This window comes from Salmo salar, chromosome 11 (genome assembly GCF_965601325.2).
Source record: "Salmo salar chromosome 11, fSalSal1, whole genome shotgun sequence".
Lineage (NCBI taxonomy): Eukaryota > Metazoa > Chordata > Actinopteri > Salmoniformes > Salmonidae > Salmo > Salmo salar.
In genome coordinates this window covers 84,176,008-84,200,501 of record NC_138301.1, presented here as the reverse complement: position 1 = coordinate 84,200,501, position 24,494 = coordinate 84,176,008, and the positions used below count along the sequence as shown (strand labels likewise).

General features: G+C 43.1%; 1 protein-coding gene across 2 annotated transcripts in view; it reads right to left on the bottom strand.

Moving 5' to 3' along the window:
* LOC106562973 (fibrinogen C domain-containing protein 1) overlaps positions 1-24,494 on the bottom strand; it is a 254,379-nt gene that overhangs the window by 165,505 nt on the left and 64,380 nt on the right. Inside the window, exon 2 of one of the 2 annotated variants that reach the window (XM_014128128.3) lies at positions 19,452-19,541. The exons of the other annotated variant lie outside the window; for it this stretch is intronic. Coding sequence (XP_013983603.1) covers positions 19,452-19,541 — 90 coding nt within the window. The remainder of the gene's footprint in view (positions 1-19,451; positions 19,542-24,494) is intronic. 2 annotated transcript variants of the gene reach the window in all.

Below are 24,494 nucleotides of genomic sequence, written 5' to 3'. Positions count from 1 at the left end.
CACAAATATTAATTTTCGCAAAGTTTGCTGCTTCAGTGTCTTTAGATATTTTTGTCAGATGTTACTATGGAATACTGAAGTATAATTACAAGCATTTCATAAGTGTCAAAGGCTTTTATTGACAATTACATGAAGTTGATGCAAAGAGTCAATATTTGCAGTGTTGAACCTTCTTTTTCAAGAGCTCTGCAATCCACCCTGGCATGCAGTCAATTAACTTCTGGGCCACATCCTGACTGATGGCAACCCATTCTTGCATAATCAATGCTTGGAGTTTGTCAGAATTTGTGAGTTTTTGTTTGTCCACCTGCCTCTTGAGGATTGACTGAGTCGTGGCCCAAAATTTTGAGAATGACACAGATATTAATTTTCACAAAGTCTGCTGCCTCAGTTTGTATGATGGCAATTTGCATATACTCAAGAATGTTCTGAAGAGTGATCAGATGAATTGCAATTCATTGCAAAGTCCCTCTTTGCCATGCAAATGAACTGAATCCCCAAAAAACATTTCCACTGCATTTCAGCCCTGCCACAAATGGATAACATGAAAACAGCCTAGCCAGCTCTGCTACGGTGAGTTAAATGGATAAAATGGTCAGAGTGGGGTGTTCTCTCATTCTGTGTCTGGAAGTAGCTAACCAATGTTAGCCAGTTAGCTTGGGTGCTTGACTGTCATTGTGAGGTCAGAACTTTTGGATCAACCCTACTTATTGGCCAGAGCATCCAGTGTGCGCTCTGAACGCGAAACGCTCTGAATTTAAGAATGGACAATCTGACAGCACAGTTGCAATCACCAACGCTCAGGATAACATAACAGCCTAACCAGCTCTGCTAGGGCGAGTATTGTTCAGTGAGCTGTACTCTCTCTCTTAGATGTTTGGAAGTAGCTGGCAAGTTAGTACAGAATGCTTGGATCAACCCTTAAAGAGATGGGTGGGGCTAAGGTCCAAGAGGGTGTGAACAATGTTGAACGGGTGTAGACAAAGAAGGGCTCTCCAATAGTAGTACCAAAACATTGAAAGACAGTTTTCTCAAAAGTGAGTTTACAAGTTGATCAACTTTCAAAGCAGAATTACTTTCCCATTGTTTCTTTAAATGCAGTGTATTATATACACATTTGTAGCTCTGAGTCTCTACTTTTATCCAATGTAAAAAACTGAAATTAAAATTTTGCTACCTAAGACCTAATCCAGGTGGTGAGTCACATATAGCCTATTTTACTTTGCATCTGGCCCATCTAGCGGAATTCCTAAGTTCTGCCTCCAGGACAATACTCATCCCAATAAACACCAACCTGCACTTTATTATGGAGTTATATTACTGTGTGGCTCTCTGGGAAATACACCCTGTTTTCCAGGAAGCACTTCTTCATCACCATGTTTATTCATAGTCTCTCTGCACAGATGTGGACGTCATGGTTATGTGTGTGTGTTTGTTCACTCTCAACATCTTTATTCTGTGTTGGATTTAGGGATGTGCAAACTTCTATATAATAATCCTCACTTGTGTTTCATCTGCACATACACATTCACACAAAGTACACAGAGAAAGCATTTGCATCCAAACTCATTGGAGAGGAACAAAGTCAAGAGGTGCATAACACAAACAATAGTTTGATTCCTGACAATTACAGAGTCCAGGAGTAGAGGATGCTGCTGGGTGAGGAAGGAAAGGAGGTGGGGACAGAGAGAGAGAGAGAGAGAGAGAGAGAGCGATATTAACAAACACAAACACAAACAGACCTCACTGAGCCCCAGGACAGCAACACAATTAGACCCAACCAAATAATTAAAAAAATATCTGACACACTTGAAAGAATCAGACAAATAACTGAGCAAACTGGAATGCTATCTGGCCCAGAGCAGAGAATACACAGCAGAAGAATACCTGACCACTGTGATAGACCGAAAATTAAGAAAATCCTTGACTTTGTACAAATTCAGTGAGAATAGTAATGCTACTGGGAGAGCACAATGGCTGCATGCTAGCAGATACCCACAGACTTCCAGCCACCTGAATAAACATCATTCTCACGTAGGTGTTCCTTTTGTCCAGGTGGGAAAGGTCAGTGTGGAGTGTGTCGTGACATGAGTACCATTTTAATGCGATGACGATAATTTTATCAAATCAATTAACTAAACCACCACGGAAAAAGTTTGTTTGATGAGTTACCGTTTCCCGAATTAACTCAAGAATATCAGAATATACCGTTATCATATTAGTCATCCACAAATTATTATTACCTCATATCAGTCTCATTCTGAACATCGTTGACTTCAAATCTGCATGAACCCTAGTCTGCATAATGATTCAGCGATACACAAATTGGCTTAATTATTTATTTACTAACTAACTAAATAATCACAAAGAATTACATAAACACACACACAGGTTAGATTACACATTGATTATTAACATAATGCAATGAAAAGCCCCTAGTGGACTAACCCGATATGACAGCTTGTTACACAATGAAAGGGGGGGGTAAAGAAAGAGCGGGAGAAGGAGAGACAAAGGAATTCAACTGTTGTACATACAGTTGAATAATACGCTCATTGCAAATGTGGATATTTCGCACCCTAACAACCGCTGTTTCGGATTTAGAAATGCAACACATATTTACGCTTGTATGTCTTTGCCGTCTCTGTTGAAATTGCCTGGTCCGTCTACGGGGAGTAATTCGACAGAAAGTCTCTGGTTGTCCATTAGACTGGATCCTTCAGATGTTCCAATGGTCGTTTGATGAGATCTCCCTCGTGTCTTTGGCCAAAGATCTAGACTACTTTAAATTACAGCTGCAGACTGTGAATGTCTAGTCTTCACCTTCACGCTGTTGGTCACGCTGGTCTTCACGTTCTCTGGTCTGGTAGAGTCTAACCATTTCCACGTGTAGCCATTGCTTCATGCCTTCTGGTCTAGTGGTTGATTATTCAGGGTACAGCTAAGACCACTTTCCACACCGGTAGCAACTCGGCATGTTTTGGTCTCTATTTAAAATGCAACCATTTCACGAATAGCCAACGCTCCACGTTTTCTGGTCTTGCAGTTTTAACCTGTTAGGGCTAGGGGGCAGTATTGACACGGCTGGATAAAAAACATACCCGATTTAATCTGGTTACCACTCCTACCCAGTAACTAGAATATGCATATACTTATTACATATGGATAGAAAACACCCTACATTTTCTAAAACTGTTTGAATGGTGTCTGTGAGTATAACAGAACTCAAATGGCAGGTCAAAACCTGAGAGATTCCTTTACAGGAAGTGGCCTGTCTGACCATTTCTTGAACTTCTTTTCCATCTCTATCATTTACTAAGGATCTCTGCTCTAACGTGACACTTCCCACGTCGTCCATAGGCGCTCAGAGCCCGGGAAAAAACAGAATGTCGTCATTCCAGCCCCAGGCTGAAACACATTATCGCCTTTCTCAAGTGGCCGATCAAGGGACACTGGGCTTATGCGCGTGACCCCGACCGCCCCCGCCTTTGGGATTTTTTCCTCTGTTTGCCGAAAAGGAGATTCCCTGTCGGAATATTATCGCTTTTCTACGAGAAAAATGTCGTAAAAATTGATTTTAAACAGCGGTTGACATGCTTCGAAGTACGGTAATGGAATATTTAGAATGTTATTGTCACGAATTGCGCCATGCAATTATTTCGGATAGTGTCTGGAACGCACGAACAAAACGCCGCTATTCGGATATAACGATGGATTATTTTGGACCAAACCAACATTTGTTATTGAAGTAGCAGTCCTGGGTGTGCATTCTGACGAAGACAACAAAAGGTAATCAAACTTTTATAATAGTAAATATGATTATGGTGAGTGCTAAACTTGCCGGGTGTCTAAATAGCGAGCCCGTGATGCCTGGGCTATGTACTTAGAATATTGCAAAATGTGCTTTCACCAAAAAGCTATTTTAAAATCGGACATATCGAGTGCATAAAGGAGGTCTGTATCTATAATTCTTAAAATAATTGTTATGCTTTTTGTGAACGTTTATCGTGAGTAATTTAGTAAAATGTTAGCGAATTCCCCGGAAGTTTGCGGGGGGTATGCTAGTTCTGAACGTCACATGCTAATGTAAAAAGCTGTTTTTTTATATAAATATGAACTTGATTGAACAAAACATGCATGTATTGTATAACATAATGTCCTAGGGTTGTCATCTGATGAAGATCATCAAAGGTGAGTGCTGCATTTAGCTGTCTTCTGGGTTTTGGTGACATTATATGCTGGCTTGAAAAATGGGTGTCTGATTATTTCTGGCTTGGTACTCTGCTGACATAATCTAAAGTTTTGCTTTCGTTGTAAAGCCTTTTTGAAATCGGACAGTGTGGTTAGATTAACGAGAGTCTTGTCTTTAAATGGCTGTAAAATAGTCATATGTTTGAGAAATTGAAGTAATAGGATTTTTAAGGTTTTGAAAATCGCGCCACAGGCTGGCAGTGGCTGTTACGTAGGTGGGACGATTTTGCACGCGTCCCACCTAGCCCATAGAGGTTAAACCATTTGTGACATCTGGCTTACCGTCCGTATACTGGTATAATGTACATTTCATAAGTATACCTTTTATAAGCACTCTGGAAAAAGGGGCATTCCATCCTTTCGGCATAATGTCTGTGCTCACGTGGGCGTGGTTACTGACTGGGTAAAACTTTACATGAAAAACAATTATCTCAGTATTTAGAGGGCTAAAATCACATGTCATCTTCTCACAAATAGTTGCATATTTAATCAAAGAAGTTTTACAACATTTATATGTAACACTGACATATACATTTTGAAAGCTCTTAAAGTTAAAATGTTTCCGTTATAACGTCTATAATGATATCACCAAACAGTAAATGATCTGACATGATTGTTCTTTAAGTCCCTCCCAACCATTTCCCACATTCGTTGTGTAGACAAATTGTTTCATTATCCAGTTTTGGATGTTGGAGTTTTGCAAAATCTCTCTCTGTTGTAACCCTCAGACATTCCATTCTCCATACTGCAAAGGGCCAGAGAGAGACTTTTTACAACCACTCGTTCAAGTCATCAACCGGCCCAATTTCCCCCCTTCCTCTGGTCCTCACCCAGGAGGGAAAGTCATGACAAGTGCAATAGAGATTGCATCATCTGTGGATCTGTTTGGTCGGTTTGCCAATTGGAGTGGGTCCAGGGTGTCTGGGATTATGGTGTTGATGTGAGCCTTGACCAGCCTTTCAAAGCATTTCATTGCTACAGATGTGAGTGCTATGGGGCAATAGTCATTTAGATAGGTTATCTTGGCATTCTTGGGCACAGGGACTACGGTGGTCTGCTTGAAACATGTATGTATTACAGAATGGAGAGGCTGAAAATGTCAGTGAAGAAACTTTCCAGCTGGTCTGCGTCCTGGAAATCCATCTGACCCTGTGGCCTTGTGAATGTTAACCTGTTTAAAGGCCTTACTTACATTGGCTACGGAAAGTGTGATAACACAGTCATCCAGAACAGCTGGTGCCCTCATGTATAGTTCAGTGTTGCTTGCCTCTTCACTGGAACGCTTGTGGCTGGTTTCCCTTTGTAATCCATGATAGTTTGCAAGCCCTGCCACATCCACCGTGTAGTAGTACTTTACATTTTTTTATTTTACCCCCTATGTTTCTCCCAATTTCAATTATGATCTTGTCTCATCGCTGCAATTCCCCAACTACCTCGGGAGAGGCAAAGGTCGAGTCATGCATCCTCCAAAACATGAACCGCCAAAGCGCGCTCCTTAACACCTGCCCGCTTAACCCGGAAGCCAGCTGCACCAATGTGTCGAAGGATACGCTGTTCAACTGACAATTGAAGTCAACCTGCAGGCACCCAGCCGCCACAAGGAGTCGCTAGAGTGCGCCGAGCCAAGTAAAGCCCCCCCTAATCAAACCCTCCCCTAATCCAGACGACGCTGGGCCAATTGTGCGCCACCCCATGACTCTCCCGGTCACAGCCACTTGTGACACAGCCTAGGATCGAACCCGACCCTGTAGTGATGGGCCTTAGACTGCTGCACCACTCGGGAGACCCCAGTAGGATTATTTTAAGTGTCCCGCTCATTGAAGGTGGCAGCTCTAGCCTTTAGCTCAGTGCGGATGTTGCCTGTAATCCATGGCTTCTGGTTGGGGTATATGCGTAAGGTCACTGTGAAGACAACATCGTCGACACACTTATTAATAAAGCCGGTGACTGATGTGGTAAACTCCTCAATACCATCGGATGAATCCCGGAACATATTCCAGTGTGTGCTAGAGAAACAGTCCTGTACCTTATGCGTGTTTGTCTGTGCATTTGTGTGTGTTTGTGTGTGTGCTTATATTGCCCTGGTTTTGTTAGGGATGGTGACCCACATGGGGACACCATTCCTGTGACTTTGGGAGGGCTTCAGGTGTGTTACTGAAGCTACTGTAACTGTGGAGGAGTTTCTGGTTGCGTCAGGAGAGAAGGTAGGCTATGAAAATGTTTCTTATGTGTTGCGGATGAATAAAGCGGTAGTGTTTTGTCGTTTGGATGGTTGAGCATGGCGTTCTTCTTAAAGGTATGTTTATTCAAGTTACCCCGCTTTTTTCTCCGTCAACAAGGGTTACGATTTTGAAGGTACTGACTTTTATTCCCAATAAGCTATTGGACCGCGAGATATTGCGGTTTGGGAAGTTTGCAAGTTCAATTAAAATTGTCCTGCTGGATTGCAAACACCTGGCTCTGAAACAGGTTATGTAATTTCGACAGTTATCGTTTAAAGTATGACAACAGACTGTATATGGCTTATGCTAGTACGGGTAGTCAACAGTGTTTTGAGTGTGGGGATGTTGGCCATAGGCGGCATGCTTGCCCAAAAAAGGCAAAGCGGAGGGCGGGACGCAGGTGGTCCTCGTAACGATGTAGAGAGAGGTGGGCCGACAGTGGTAGAGCAGCCCAGTACAAGTGATGGGGTACAGGAGGGGGTTCAGGTGGAGCTAGTCTCCCAGGTAGTGGAGGAGATGTCCATTACGAGTGATGGGGTACAGGAGGGGGTTCAGGTGGGGCTAGTCTCCCAGGCAGTGGAGGAGATGCCCGGTACGAGTGATGGGGTGCAAGTGGAGAGTGTTGAGAGGGATGTGACAGAGGAAAGTCAGGGGTCTGTGGCCTCAGTTGAGGAGGGTCAGAAGAAGGATATGGACATTTCTGATATCTCTGTTGGCATGATAGCAGCTGGCAATGTCTCCATTTACAATCTAGATGAGTTAAATGGGTTCCTGGACCAGACTTTTGGGAAATCTGTTAAATTGGCAGATATTTTTGATGTTGATAAGTTTGTGAGGTCAGCTGGGGTGTTACAGAAGACGGTGTGGTTAGACTAGTTGAGTGTGAAGAAGCGTTTCCGGTAGTGGTAAACGTGGTAAGGTTAAGAGAAAATCAAATCAATGATGTTTACCATGCCTCATAGAGTGTTTTTTTCCATTTTGTCTGTTTTCTCTGTAGTTTCTTCTGTTTTTCCTTCCTCTTTTATATATGGAGGTACTAAGGGTAGGTTCTTTCAATATTAATGGGGGAAGGGACAGGAATTATAGGACTTAGGTATAAGAAGTAATAAAATAGAAAAGGCTTAACAGTTTTTCTACAGGAGATAGAGAGTGATGAGACTAATGAGGTTGACTGAGTTATGTGGTGGGAGGGGCAACATATACTGAGTCATGGTACTAATTTCAGTGCTGGGGTGGCAATTTTATCCTCAGGTTTAGGGGTGACTGTGGTATCCACAACAGAGTTTGTCAAGGGTCAGATTTTATTGGTCAAGGCAGATGTTAGGAGCATAAACATAAAAATAACAAAACCTACTGAGGGTACAGAGCATATTGCTGTATTTTATCAAATAAAGGAAACCTTAAGACTGTGTGACCAAGAGGGTTGTATGGTTTTAGGGGGGGACTGGAACTGTACAGTCGATTTTACAGTTTGATTGCACTGCATAAGAATCTCACCTGCGGTCAGCTACTTGTCTGTCTGGTTTATTAACTAAGTTTGAGCTTTCTGATGTGTGGAGAGTAAGAAATGCAAAAGTTAGGCAGTGCACATGGCTAAAAGTTAATGAAGGTCGTGTCAGTGCAGCAAGGTTAACAGGTTGTCTGTATCTGAGCACTACTGTAGTAAGGTTGGAAGGTGTGGCATTACTCCTGTGGGTTTCTCTGATCACCATTTTGTTAATGTTGATATTCACTTGTCCTGTCCACGAAGGTCATCACCTTATTGGTATTTTAATTTTAAGTTGTTACTTGATGCCATGTTTTGTGAACTTTTTTGTTGTTTTGGGAAAAATAGAGGGCTATTAAATGGAATTTTGAGTCCTTGAGACAATGGTGGGAGGTTGGGAAGGCCAAAATATGTGTGTTTTGTCAACAGTATACTGCCCTGTCTAGTACTGAAGTTAAAGAGACTATCAGGGCCCTTGAACAGGACATCAAATCTATTAAATTGAAGTTGCTCACTTAGAATGAGCCTGGACTAGTCATGAACTTACAGGATAAGAGACATGAACTGAGGTCTTTTTTTACATGAAAGAGTGAAGGTTGCCTTGATTAGGTATTGTTTTGCTACCTTCAAGGACATGGATGCACCTAGCGCTTCTTTTTAAACCTAGGGCAGTCAACATCGCAATGCAAACAGATGGTCTGCCTTCGTCTCCCTGATGGGAAAGTGACCACTGATGACGGTGAGATGCGCCAACATGCCGTGGATTTCTACACTGTCCTCTACAAGGCAAAGGATTGTGATCCTCTGTGTGCTGAACAGTTGTTACATGGACATCCTCAATTGGGCCCTGAACAGAGAGCTGCTTTGGACTCTGAAATTACTCTGCAGGAGCTGTCCACTGCAGTTATGCAGCTCTCATCAGGCCAAGCTTCTGGCATTGATGGTTTACAATCTGACTTCTATAAGCACTTTTGGCGGTCGATTCGGTGGGATCTTTATGAAGTGGTGTGTGAATCTTTTCATGAGGGTTCCCTTCCTGTATTCTGTCAACGTGCTGTGCTTTCATTATTGCCAAAAAAGGGCGATTTGGCAAAAAAAGGACGATTTGGCGATATTTGTTTTTACATGTTGCATTGCTGTGTGCAGAATATAAAATTATATCTAAGTGTCTCTCAAACAGGTCTTATTATGTACCCGACTGCTCTATTTTTGATAACTTGTTTCAAATAAGAGAGGTTTTAGATACTTGTAAACTGTCTGATGTGAATGTGGGTTTGCTTTCTTTGAATCAGAAGGCTTTTGACTGTGTGGACCACCAGTACTTGTTCAAAAATAATGAAAGCCTTTGGGTTTGGGGATGTTTTTTTTTGTCTTGGATGAGCTTACTGTATGCTGGGGCCTTATGTATTGTGAAGGTGGGGGGGTGGGGGGGTGGTTTGAGCTACCCCATCCCTGTCCATAGCGGTATTAGGCAGGGATGCCCAGTTTCAGGACAGTTATATTGTCTGGCAATTGAACCAATGTTTTTTTTAAGAGCAAGGCTTACTGGTTTCTCTGTGCGATGGGTTTATGAAGGGTTCCACGATAGCACTGTCTGCTTATGCAGATGACGTGACAGTTTTTATTACAGGGGGTGAGGATGTTAAGGTTCTCTGAAATGCTCTAAAGATGTATGAGGGGGCCTCCTCAGATAGTGTCAATTGGGAAAAGAATGATTCGCTGTGGACAGGTCAGCTTCAGATAAGGTCCGCTCCACGGTTACCAGGGGGGCTTCAGCGGGGCAGAGATGGGATGAAGACTTTGGGAGGTTTTCTAGGCTCAGATGTCTTTCAAGAAAATAACTGTGAGGGTGTAGTGCAGAAGGTGTGTACTAGATTGTCTAGGTGAAAATGGGTGCTACCCCATCTGTCTTATAGGGGAAGGGTGCTGGTAGCCAATAACCTAGCCACCTCTATCCTGTGGCACAGACTTTACAGACACCAGGGGGCCTGATACAAGAGCTTCAGAGGACCCTTGTCAATTTCTTCTGTTCTGGACAACATTGGATTAAACTGCAGCCCTATACCTGCCACTGAACAAGGGTGGGTAAGGCCTGGTGGACATTTCTTCTAGGATCATGGCTTTCTGGCTTCAAGCAGCCCAGAGACCATTGTACTATGACGGTTCCAGTTGGATTGATACAGCCTACAAATTGATGAGGAGAGCGGGCTGTTTGGGCTTAGACAAGCACATTTTCCTCTTAAAGCTAGAGGGGGGATTTGTCTGGCCTGACTACATTCATAGAGTCTGTTATGTAGGCTTAGAGAGTTTTCGACATGTCCCATAAGGCCGGCACGCCACCGGGATGTGGCTTTTTGAAGAGCCTCTGTTTTATAACACTATCATCCAGTCCCGTGCTATGGGTTCAGCCAGCCTACGTTCATGCCTGTTAGGTGTGGGGTGAACCAAGCTGGGTCATCTGATGCGGAGCAGGAGCAGATTTTTGTTGGAGGAGCTGGGAGAAAGAGCGGGGATCTCTCCTACTGAGGAAGGCCATAGCTGAGGTCTGCAATTCCTTGCCAGTACTTAATCGGCAGTATGCGACTGATACTTACATCTCTGATTGGTGGACAGAGGGTCTGGATTATGTGTTCCCTGCGCTGAATGTTAGTGCTGTGGCGGGGGCATTAGAGGAGAACATGGGGATGCTGCTTTCCTTCAATACTCCGGAGCTGGGGGAGTTAAAGCCGGTGGGAAAGAAGGCAATGTACACACTATGTGTAAAAGTGTCCCATGCTTCTTCCCTGGAAGGGGTAAAATCGACGAGGTGGGCGGGTGTGTGCGGCTGTGGTCCAGGCGCCTCCCCGAAAGGCTGTTAGTGGTCTTTATATAAACCGCCTATTGATAAGAGTATAGCTGACCTCCAATGGAGGATAATACATGGAGCTATAGCCACCAATGTGCATCTGGTACACCTGGATCCTACTGTTGGGGAGGGGTGTCCATTCTGTTTTGAGTCTGAAACTCTGGCGCATATTTTTTTACAGTGTCCCAGGTTGGTCAGGATGTTTGACCTTATCACTAGTTTGTTCTCAGCTCTGGGAGAGCTTTTCTCTTCCCAACTGTTTAAATATGGACCAAAGTACAGGTTTAGTTAAAGAGGTGTAGTTCTCTTACTTAACTTTGTGTCAGGGGCAGCTAAATTAGCAATGTGGAAGACACGAAAGAGTAGTATTCAGGGACAGGGATCTGTGGACGTGGTGGGCATGCTGGAGGGGATGTTGGCAGCGATACTGAGGGATGAGTTTGCCTATTACAAACTGGTTAATAACATAGGGCTGTTTATGAGGATATGGGGAATTCAGAGGTTGTTGTGTTTAGTTACTGTAGAGGAAGATTTGGTGTTTGTGTGGTGTTTGGGTCTGTGGGACCCATTTTCAATGTTTACTAAAAGAAAAATGATACAATGAATTATTTTTCCAACCTGAGACCAATTGGCCTTTGCTCATTTTCTGAAAAGAACATGTAAAATAACAATTTTTCATTGAGTGAACACTGTGCACCCCCCTACACATTTATATTACATATGTGGTGTTCGGGTTCACTGGACCCAAGGGTAACAAAAGTGTGGAAAAGCGTGTGTGAAGGTGAAAACAAGTATAAATTAAAACTTTGTCTTCCTCCTCCCTGGGTCTGATGTTTCAACATAGCACTAAGAACCTGTCTGTCTCCCTGCCTGTCTGCCTGTCTCCCGCTTTTATCGCACTCTTTACCCTTTGTAGTGTGTGAAACTACACAATGTCTTGCGGGGACCTTTCACAATGTTATTACAATACATTATTAGGAAACATTATTTCGATACATTGTAAAAACTCTAGTGTTTTCCAGCACTCTACCCCAGCCAGGTGCAAATTTGTGGAGGGACACAACAAATAAATAGCTTTGCATGTGTGTCTCCTTCCCACAATCAATCAGTATCGATAAAATATTTTCTGCTTAGAGGGCCTTAGACATTTTGTTTGCAGAGAGAGAAGTTAGTGTGGAAGGAGCGTCTTCCATTTTGCAAGATGAAGAATTTTCAGAATATGAGGATCATGTCTCTGTCAGTTCGGATGGCGGTTACTCATGTGCAGGACATAAAGCCTTCTTTTGAACTGATCATCCCAGACACCATCCAGAAAATCATTCTGGACTGCACTAATTTGGAGGGAAGGCATGTTTTTGGAGAGGGATGGAAGGAGATGGACCAAAGTCATTTACATGCAAATTTTGGGGTTCTTATCCTTGATTAGTGTTTTCAGATCCAATGGGGAATCCACCGAATCTCTTTGGGAGACAGAAACTGGAAGATAACTTGTCTGTGCAACAATGTCTCTGGAAAACTTCCACATTATTTCCAGGATTATCCGCTTCGATAACCGAGACACCAGACCAGCTAGGCAGCAGAGAGACAAGCTAACTGCAATCAGGTCAGTGTGGGACAAGTGGGTGCACCGCCTTCAGTTGTTTTACAATCCTGGGCCAAACGTTACTGTTGATGAGCAGCTTATGCCATTTAAGGGACCGCTGCCCCTTCAGGCAGTACACACCGTCTTAAATATGGAATCAAGATCTGGGATCCCTGTGATACTGCTTCATCATTTGTGTGGAACTTGTAAGTGTATACGAGGAAACCAGATGGAAGAGCCCCTGAGAAGAACCAAGGGATGCGGGTTGTCCTAGATGTGACACCGGGACTCCGTGGCCACAATATCACGTGGTAACTTTTTTACTTTGCACAAGCTGGGACAGGAGCTCGTCAAGAGGGATGGGAGAATCTGTGGCCATGATCATCAAAAAACTGAAATCATAATGGATTACAATGCCACAAAAGGAGGGGAGGACAGTTTAGACAAGCTGGTGACTGGCTACAGCTGCAAAAGAAAAACCCTATGCTGGCCACTTGTGATATTCTTCAACATCTTAGCGTACAACGCGTTTATCATCTGGATGGCGTTGACTGGGTCATAGGCTGGTGGCTAGATGACGGGCTCCATCCGCAGGAGATACAGCAGAGATATCTCTCTCTCTCACACACACACACACACACACACACAGACACACACACACACACACACACACACACACAGTGAGGGAAAAAAGTATTTGATCCCCTGCTGATTTTGTACGTTTGCCCACTGACAAAGAAATGATCAGTCTATAATTTCAATGGTAGGTTTATCTGAACAGTGAGAGACAGAATAACAACAAAAAAATCCAGAAAAACGCATGTCAAAAATGTTAGAAATTGATTTGCATTTTAATGAGGGAAATAAGTATTTGACCCCTCTGCAAAACATGACTTAGTACTTGGTGGCAAAACCCTTGTTGGCAATCATAGAGGTCAGACGTTTCTTGTAGTTGGCCACCAGGTTTGCACACATCTCAGAAGGGATTTTGTCCCGCTCCTCTTTGCAGATCTTCTCCAAGTCATTAAGGTTTCGAGGCTGACGTTTGGCAACTCGAACCTTCAGCTCCCTCCACAGATTTTCTATGGGATTAATGTCTGGAGACTGGCTAGGCCACTCCAGGACCTTAATTAATGTGCTTCTTCTTGAGCCACTCCTTTGTTGCCTTGGCCGTGTGTTTTGGGTCATTGTCATGCTGGAATACCCATCCACGACCCATTTTCAATGCCCTGGCTGAGGGAAGGAGGTTCTCACCCAAGATTTGACGGTACATGGCCCCGTCCATCGTCCCTTTGATGCGGTGAAGTTGTCCTGTCCCCTTAGCAGAAAAAAGCCCCCAAAGCGTAATGTTTTCACCTCCATGTTTGACGGTGGGGATGGTGTTCTTGGGGTCATAGGCAGCATTACTCCTCCTCCAAACACGGTGAGTTGAGTGGCCAAAGAGCTCCATTTTGGACTCATCTGACGACAACACTTTCACCCAGTTGTCCTCTGAATCATTCAGATGTTCATTGGCAAACTTCAGCAGGGCATGTATATGTGCTTTCTTGAACAGGGGGACCTTGCGGGAGCTTTAGGATTTCAGTCCTTCACAGCATAGTGTGTTACCAATTGTTTTTTTGGTGACTATGGTCTCAGCTGCCTTGAGATCATTGACAAGATCCTCCCGTGTAGTTCTGGGCTGATTCCTCACTGTTCTCATGATCATTGCAACTCCACGAGGTGAGATCTTGCATGGAGCCCCAGGCCGAGGGAGATTGACAGTTCTTTTGTGTTTCTTCCATCTGCGAATAATCGCACCAACTGTTGTCATCTTCTCACCAAGCTGCTTAGCGATGGTCTTGTAGCCCATTCCAGCCTTGTGTAGGTCTACAATCTTGTCCCTGACATCCTTGGAGAGCTCTTTGGTCTTGGCCATGGTGGAGAGTTTGGAATCTGATTAATTGATTGCTTCTGTGGACAGGTGTCTTTTATACAGGTAACAAGCTGATATTAGGAGCACTCCCTTTAAGAGTGTGCTCCTAATCTCAGCGCGTTACCTGAATAAAAGACACCTGGGAGCCAGAAATCTTTCTGATTGAGAGGGGGTGAAATACTTATTTCCCTCATTAAAATGCAAATACATTTATAACATTTTTTTGTTGTTATTCTGTCTCTCACTGTTCAAATAAACCTACCATTAAAATTATAGACTGATCATTTCTTTGTCAGTGGGCAAACGTTCAAAATCAGCAGGGGATCAAATACTTTTTTCCCTCACTGTACATACATACATACATACATACATACATACATACATACATACATACATACATACATACATACATACAAACCCACAGACATCCACAAACACATTAATATTCTGTACCTCCCCACATGCACTCATGTGGGGTGGTACAGCAACACAATCTAAATCCATGGTTAATTGAGGTATTTCTTTTGAGCCAGGGTTTGCCACCTGTTCTGCTCCATGCGCAAATGTGACATTTAATATGTGATAATCCCCTGAATGCGATCACCATGGTGATGGAGACACTGACGAGGCGAGGCTGTCGTCGTGAAGGAGCCCTAATCCTCCTTGTAGATGAGCACCTCAGTTCTCATCATCCTCTCCTCAGAGAGAGAGGGTAGATGGGGAGAGGTGGTTCAAGGGAGAGAGAGAGAAAAGGGGAGGGGGGTGGGGAGGTGGAGGGAGAGAAAGAGGGGAGAAAGAGAGTGAGAGAGCAAGTGAGCGGGGGAGAGAGAGGGAGGGTGAAAGAGAGAGGGGGAAAGGGGGAATAAAACATGAAGGAATAGAGAGACAGGCAGAAACAGAAAGAATAAGCATAGACAGGCCGAGACAGGGAGGGTGAAAGCCAGAAAGAGAGAAAGTGCCACAGCCATATCGTGACAACACAAATCAAATCAAATCCAATTGTATTTTATTAACACTTGAGCCGTGCTGTGCTGTTCTCCACAACTACTGACAGTAAAATGCTTAAGTCATCCTATCCCCTCTCCTCTCAATGAGAACACTTCAAATCTCCATCTGTGACAATGCATGGAATAAGAACTCGGGTGAACCATGATCATTTGATGACTAACCGTGCCTGAGACCTGAAGACTCTAGTTAAGCTTTAGAACTACATTAGACCCAAGTCAGCCTAGGCTTTAGAGCTACATTAGACTCGAGTTGGCCTAGGCTTTAGAGCTACTTTAGACTCGAGTTAGCCTAGGCTTTAGAGCTACATTAGACCCAAGTCAGCCTAGTCTTCAGAGATACATTAGACTCAATTTTGAATAGGCTTTAGAGCTACAGATGACATCCCTAGCCGCGTCCTCAGAGCATGCACAGACCAGCTGGCTGGTGTGTTTATGGACATATTCAATCAATTCCTATCCCAGTATGTTGTCCCCACATGCTTCAAGATGGCCACCATTGTTCCTGTTCCCAAGAAAGCTAAGGTAACTGAACTAAATGACTATTGCCCCGTTGCACTCACTTCTGTCATCATGAAGTGCTTTGAGAGACTAGTCAAGGAGCATATCATTTCCACCCTACCTGATACCCTAGACCCACTCCGATTCGATACCGCCCCAATAGGTCCAAGGGTGATGCAATCGCCATCACACTGCTCACTGCCCTATCCCATCTGGACAAGAGGAATAACTATGTAAGAATGCTGTTCATTGATTACAGCTCAGCATTTAATACCATAGTACCCTCCAAACTCGTCATTAAGCTCGAGACCCTGGGTCTCGACCCCGCCCTGTGCAACTGGGTCCTGGACTTTCTGACCGGCCAACCCCCAGGTGGTGAAGGTAGGAAACAACATCTCCACCCCGCTGATCCTCAAATCTGGGGACTGACAAGGGTGCGTTCTCAGCCCTCTTCTGTACTCCCTGTTCACTCATGACTACTTGGTCACAACTCAATCATCAAGTTTGCAGACGACACTACAGTGGCTGGCTTGATTACCAACAACGACGAGACGGCATACAGGGAGGAGGTGAGGGCCCTCGGAGTGTGGTGTCAGGAAAGTAACCTCTAACTCAACGTCAACAAAACAAAGGAGATGATCGTGGACTTCAGGAAACACCAGAGGGAGCAACCCCCCATCCACATCGACGGGACAGTAGTGGAGAAGGTGGAAAGATTTAAGTTCCTCGGCGTAAACATCACGGACAAACTGAAATTGTCCAACCACACAGACAGCATGGTGAAGAAGGCGCAACAGCACTCCTTCAACCTCAGAAGGCTGAAGAAATTTGGCTTGTCCACCTAAAACACTCACAAACTTTTACAGATGCACAATCGAGAGCATCCTGTTGGGCTGTATCACCGCCTGGTACGGCAACTGCACCGCCTTCAACTGCAAGGCTCTCCAGAGGGTAGTGCGGTCTGCACAACGCATCACTGGGGGGAAAACTGCCTGCCCTCCAGGACACCTACAGCACCCGATGTCACAGGAAGGCCAAAAAGAACATCAAGGACAACAACAACCCGAGCCACTGCCGGTTCAACCTGCTATCATCCTGAAGGCGAGGTCAGTACAGGTGCATCAAAGCTGGGACCGAGAGACTGAAAAATAGCTTATATCTCAAGGCCATCAGACTGTTAAACAGCCATCACTAACATAGAGAGGCTGCTGTCAACATACAGACTCAAATCTCTGGCCACTTTAATAAAGACATTTAATCCAAGTAAATATTCCCTGTCTCATGTCAGTTAGGATCACCACTTTATTTTAAGAATGTGAAATGTTAGAATAATAGTAGAGAGAATGATTTATTTCAGCTTTTATTTCTTTCATCACATTCCCAGTGGGTCAGAAGTTTACATACACTCAATTAGTATTTGGTAGCATTGCCTATAAATTGTTTAACTTGGGTCAAACATTACGGGTAGCCTTCCACAAGCTTCCCACAATAAGTTGGGTGAATTCTGGCCCATTACTCCTGACAGAGCTGGTGTAACTGAGTCAGGTTTGTAGGCCTCCTTGCTCGCACACAATTTTTCAGTTCTGCCCACAAATGTTCTATAGGATTGAGGTCAGGGCTTTGTGATGGCCACTCCAATACCTTGACTTTGTTGTCCTTATGCCATTTTGCCACAACTCCTGCAGCAAAGCACCCCCACAACACGATGCTGCCACCCTCGGCTTGCAAGCATCCCCCTTTTTCCTCCAAACATAACGATGGTCATTATGGCCAAGCAGTTCTATTTTTGTTTCGTCAAACCAGAGGACATTACTCCAAAAAGTACGATCTTTGTCCCCATGTGCAGTTGCAAACCGTAGTCTGGCTTTTTTATGGAGGTTTTGGAGCAGTGGCTTCTTCCTTTCTGAGCGGCCTTTCAGGTTATGTTGATATAGGACTCGTTTTACTGTAGATATATAGACTGTTGTACATGTTTCCTCCAGCATCTTCACAAGGTCCTTTGCTGTTGTTCTGGGATTGATTTGCACTTTTCGCACCAAAGCACGTTCATCTCTAGGAGACAGAACGCGTCTCCTTCCTGAGCGGTATGACGGCTGCATGGTCCCATGGTGTTTATACTTGTGTACTATTGTTTGTACAGATGAACGTGGTACCTTCAGGCATTTGTAAATTGCTCCCAAGGATGAGCCAGAATTGTGGAGGTCTACAATTTTTTTCTGAGGTCTTGGCTGATTTATTTTGATTTTCCCATGATGTCAAGCAAAGAGGCACTGAGTTTGAAGGTAGGCCTTGAAATACATCCACAGGTACACCTCCAATTGACTCAAATGATGTAAATTAGCCCATCAGAAACTTCTAATGCCATGAAATCTTTTTCTGGAATTTTCCAAGCTCTTTAAAGGTACAGTCAACTTAGTGTATGTAAACTTCTGACTCACTGTAATTGTGATACAGTGAATTATAAGTGAAATGATCTGTCTGTAAACAATTGTTGGAAAAATTACTTGTGTCATGCACAAAGTAGATGTCCTAACCAACTTGCCAAAACTATAGTTTGTTAACAAGAAATTTGTGGAGTGGTTGAACAACTAGTTTTAATGACTCCAACCTAAGTGTATGAAAACTTCCGACTTCAAGTGTATCACTAGTCACCTAAAATACAGCTACTTTAATAATGTTTACATATCCTACATCACTCATCTCATATGTATATACTGTTCTATACCATCTACTGCATCTTGCCTATGCCTATCATTTGTCACTTTAAATAACGCCACTTTAATATTGATTACGTATCCTACATCACTCATCTCATGTGTATATACTGCTATATACCATCTACTGCATCTTGCCTATGCCCACGGCCATCGCTCATCCATATATTTATATGTACATATTTTTATTCATCCCTCACATTTGTGTGTATAAGGTAATTGATGTGAATTTATTAGATTACTTGTTAGATATTACTGCATTGTCGGAACTAGAAGCACAAGCATTTCGCTACACTCGCATTAACATGTGCCAACCATGTGTATGTGACCAATTAAATGTCATTTGATTTACATTAGACCCAAGTCAGCATTGGCTTCTCTGAAAGACACATACATTGAGCATCAGTGGAGCAGCTATTTTTGGGGGTTAAGTGCCTTCTGAAGTGCACAACGGCAGGCGATGGCATCTAGGATTTGATACCAGCAACCCTCCAAGTTGCCAGCTCACTTCCCGCCTGATCTTTCCAGTCAGACCCGGGATTCAAACTGTCAACATTCATGCTTGCTCGCCTTTCTAACCGCTAGGCTACTTGTCACACGACAAGTCACAAGTTACATTAGAGGACTTTCATCTTTCCACAAACACATTTCACCACATAAAAAAATTGATATAACTGCAATACTGAATATAAGATGATTCATCATTATTTTAAGATTTGCTTGCATGTTAAAAAATGCACTCTAACACATAGTTTTGTGTCAGGTTCACAGTGGGGTGCTACAGCGTGTAGAATTTTAACGTTGGGCAGGTTGGGTTACAATATTAGAAGTTTGAGGTGTAAGAGAGTAATCGGGTGGGTCTAGTAGCCTGCATGTGTGTTTGTGTTATAGGTGTGTGTGTGAGAGAGGTAAGGTGTGTGGGCGCTCTTACCTTGGTGGGTGAGGGGGTCTCTCTGACTGTGTCTGAGTCTGACCAGCGGTGTTTGATCTGGGAGGAGCTGGGTACACACTCACAGAATGTCTGCATGGAACAAACAAACAAACCGTTGTTGTTGTGTTTGTCGGTGTTGCTTCGATGTGCCGATATTACAGTACGCTTTCAGCTCTAACACAAAAAAAAGGCCAACGATTGGAACGCAAATGCAAGGTCTATAACCTCTACAAATGCTCAATTACTGAAAATGAAGCACCAAAATCATGCTATTGTTAAATGATACAGTAACAACACACGTATAAAGAATAAACCCATGACAGTACAGACAGACACACACAGAACAACAGAAAAGAGACATTTAGTACATAACAGGAGGAGAACTGAGGAAGGATATCAGGAATAACTTTGTCTGTCCCAACAAAGATTTAATGTCCCTTCTAAGTCACTGCTGAGTGTGTCTTTAACTTCTCTGCAAAAGGTTACTGTGTGTGTGTGTGTGTGTGTGTGTGTGTGTGTGTGTGTGTGTGTGTGTGTGTGTGTGTGTGTGTGTGTGTGTGTGTGTGTGTGTGTGTGTGTGTGTGTGTGTGTGTGTGTGGTGTGTGTGTGTGTGTGTGTGTGTGTGTGTGTGTGTGTGTGTGTGTGTGAGTGTGTGCGCGTGTGTGTGTGTATCCGTGCGTGCGTGCCCGGTGTGTGTGTGTATGTGTATGTGTGTGCGCACGCTTGTGTGCTGCAGAAGGTTTAATGTAATTATGCTAGGGCTATGTCCTAGCTGATGGCGTTGTAACTGCTTTAGGAGAGTACATGCTGTCCCTGACCTTCTACACACAGCATTGACCTGACCAATTAGCCTAGAACCATAAAACACACACACTTTCAGGACAAAGCTCAGTCCACCCAACTAACACAATGCTGGTACAGACAGCGGATCCCTTATGGAAAAAACACATGAATTTCACGTGAACACATGTGAACACGTGATCTTGTGTGATCTCATGTGATTTAACGTGTAGTTAATGTAATAACGTGACAACATGTGAAGTAACATGTGTTAACATAAAACTACATGTGGCAACGTGAGCAAATCTGAGAGCATGATCTCATGTACAATTCCTGTGAAATACATATGACAACATCGGGATGCAAAATTTCAACATGTGATAACATGAAATTACACGTGACAACATTTGAGCACGTGAAAACCTAGGAGTCAAATGTAATTTAGAATATTTTACTTTGAAAGTCATCATTTACATTAATTCAACTTAAATAGTTGTGGTCCCCTGCAGGTTCTGTCTCGGTACATTTGACATTTGCGTCATTTAGCTGATGATTTTATCCAGAGCAAATAGGGTTAAGTGCCTTGCTCAAGGGCACGATGGCAGATTTTTCACCTAGTCGCTCTGGGATTCAAACGCTCTTAAACGCTAGGCTACCTGCCACCGTGTGTGTGTGTGAGAGTTCCAGGTTTGTTCCTGGGACATTTTTAGAACAATGTGTCATGGTCCCCTGGAGGTTTTTGTCTAGTTGCTGTGAAAATACGGTAAATATAAAACTAGTTACCGTCATTTTACAGCTAAATTCAGATGTTAGTGGAGTGTATGCTGATTACTTGGAACTCAACCTAGCTTGGGATTTGAACACACAACCTCTTGGTTACTAGCTACCTGACTAACCGGCTGCGCCACCAGGTCTGTAAACAAAGTAGAGATTGGCAAGAATACATTTTTCTACTTTTTTAAAGTAAATATTTCCAACAACTTGAGGAGTCTTATGGTCAGATGCCAAATCTTTTCAGTCTCCTGAGGGGGAAAAGGCATTGTTGTGCCCCCTTCACAACTTTAATTGGAGTGTTTGGACCATAATAGTTTGTTGGTGATGTGGACACCAAGGAACTTGAAACTCTCGACCCGCTCCACGACAGCCCTGTCAATGTGAATGGGGGCGTGTTCGGTCCTCCTTTTCCTGTAGTCCATGATCATGTCCTTTGATGATCATGTAGAATGCTACTCTGGGAACCAGCCTCAGTCATGTAGCTATTGGAATTTTCCTCCTTCACAATGTATGGCACCCACTTGGCTGATGCCCAGAAAGCTCACCACACACAGTTCAGAGTAGTAGCTAGTCGTCCTCACTACGAGCCCTCTGCCTCAGCACTGCATTCCTCTATTGCATCTCTCAAGCTTCAGGGGCCTCATTTATAAATATTGTGGAAATGTTACACTAAATATATTGAGATTGGCGCATGCCATACATACACATGTTTCCCGCTATAAATCATACCTGTCATAAAACTGTGAATGAGCATTATAACTCCGCCTGATATGTGCCCATCATTCACCTTCTATGTTGACAATATTACTTGCTGTATACTTTGGAAGTATTGTAATTAGGCCAAGACAGTATCTAAAGGAAATACAAATGGTGAACTTGATCAAATATCTTGGAGGTGTTGGCAGAATGTTTTCTTTAGCAGTGACAATTGCTGTATCTGACAGTTTCTGAAAGACAAAAACATTTGCAAGTTGTTGTGGACCTCTAAACAGATCGTTTTAATTCAATAATGTTTTTCATTTAGGCCTTCTTTTTTCCCAAACCTAAATATGCTGCATTGCCCAAGAATTCTAAAACTGAAAACTACAGTAAAGGTCTACTTACAATGGTAGCCTACACAAATCAATGCAAAATATAAACTGTCTGTTCATCTGTTAAATTCTACTATATGTTATCAACGGGTTATAAACCACGCTCCCTTTCGGAATGCACAGAGCAAACATTTTTTACATTTTACTAACCTATCCAATAGGCCCAATTAAATGAGATGCGCATGGACATTTGTTGTATGGCTACTTCGGGAATGTGAACTCATCATGGCCCGAAAATGTGAGGAATTTATTCTGCAAAGGTTATGATATATGTATTAGGCCTATGGATTATGGGATGCCTATTGCTAATTATTTTTGAATGCAAGGTATAACACATATATTTTCGCTCTTCTCACTAACAGCAAATGATTGCATTTTGTTATTCTATTTAGGCCTAGCTGACTGTTTTTTTTGTTATGAAAAAGACTACCTGTAATGTGGGTCGTCTAAAGGGTACCAAGACGCGGCGTGTAGAGTGCTCATATTTACTTTATTAATGAAACACTTAACAAAAACAACAAAACGACCACCAACAGTTCCGTCAGTTAACACATACAAAACGGAAACCAACTACCCACAAAAACCCAGGAAGAAAAATCCCTACTTCAATATGATCTCCAATCAGAGGCAACGAGGACCAGCTGCCTCCAATTGTAGATCAACCCCCCCAAAAAAACATAGAAATAGAAAACCTAGAACACAAACATAGAAATAGAAAACATAGAAAAACACCCCCTGTCACGCCCTGACCTACTCTACTATAGAAAATGACATCTTACTAGGGTCAGGACGTCGCACTACCATCATATATTCCCCAAAGCTACTACTAGGCTACTTTTGCCTTCTTGCAATGCAAAACATCAACCACTAGAAACAGTGTGTCAACATGGTCTAAGGGAGGATCAGAGCATTTTCACGTGAAGTTCAGTTTTTATAAATGCTTACTCTTTTTGGCTTGGCTAGCTAGTTGACCAGTCAGTCCATCTGCAAATTTGTGGGTCAAAACCTCCAGAAATGTCCAATATAACTCCATGTTATCCAAAACAAAACAGCTGATAAAAAAACACAATTAAAAACACTTGCAAATAATTAACTATGTACACATTTACAGGAGCTCTCTACTTAGGCTGCTACTAGGATGCCATGGCAACTACAGAACAATGTACCATTATACTAGATTATCTGCACATGTACCCTAAAAGGTACCAACCAGTACCATGTGAGTTCCTATGTGTATTTGTATTTATTATGTAACTCCATTAGCTGCTGCCTTGCAATACATTCACAGAATTCAGAACACACTGAGTACCCTCAGGTCCCTACTCCACCACTACCACATATCTACAGTACTAAATCCATGTGTATGTGTGTGTATAGCGCGTATGTTATCGTGTGTGTGTGTGTGTGCCTATGTTTGTGTTGCTTCACAGTCCCCGCTGTTCCATAAGGTGTTATTTTCTCTGTTTTTTTATCTAATTTTACTGCTTGTATTAGTTACTTGATGTGGAATAGAGTTCCATGTAGTCATGGCTCTATGTAGTACTGTGTGCCTCCCATAGTCTGTTCTGGACTTGGGGACTGTGAAGAGACCTCTTGTGGCATGTCTTGTAGGGTATGCATGGGTGTCCGAGCTGTGTGCCAGTAGTTTAGACAGACAGCTCGGTGCATTCAACATGACCTCTCATAAATACAAGTAGTGATGAAGTCAATCTCTCCTCCATTTTGAGCCAGGAGAGATTGACATGCATATCACTAATATTAGCTCTCTGTGTACATCCAAGGGCCAGCTGTGTTGCCTTGTTCTGAGCCAATTGCAATTTTCCTAAGTCCTTTTTTGTGGCACCTGACCACACGACTGAACAGTAGTCAAGGTACGACAAAACTAGGGTCTGTAGGATCTGCCTTGTTGATAGTGCTGTTAAGGCAGAGCAGCGCTTTATTATGGGCATACTTCTCCCTATCTTAGCTACTATTGTATCAATATGTTTTGACCATGAGAGTTTACAATCTAGGGTTACTTCAAGCATTTTAGTCATCTCAACTAGCTCAATTTCCACATTATTTATTACAAGATTTAGTTGAGGTTTAGGGTTTAGTGAATGTTTTGTCCCAAATACAATGCTTTTAGTTATAGAAATATTTAGGGCTAACTTATTCCTTGCCACCCACCCCGAAACTAACTGCAACTCTTTGTTAAGTGTTGCAGTCATTTCAGTCGCTGTAGAAGCTGATGTGTATAGTGTTGAGACATCCGCATCCATAGACACTTTGGCTTTACTCAAAGTCAGTGGCATGTCATTAGTAAAAAATTGAAAAAGCAAGAGGCCGAAACAGCTACCCTGGGGAATACCTGATTCTACCTGGGTTATGTTTCAAAGGCTTCCATTCAAGAACACCC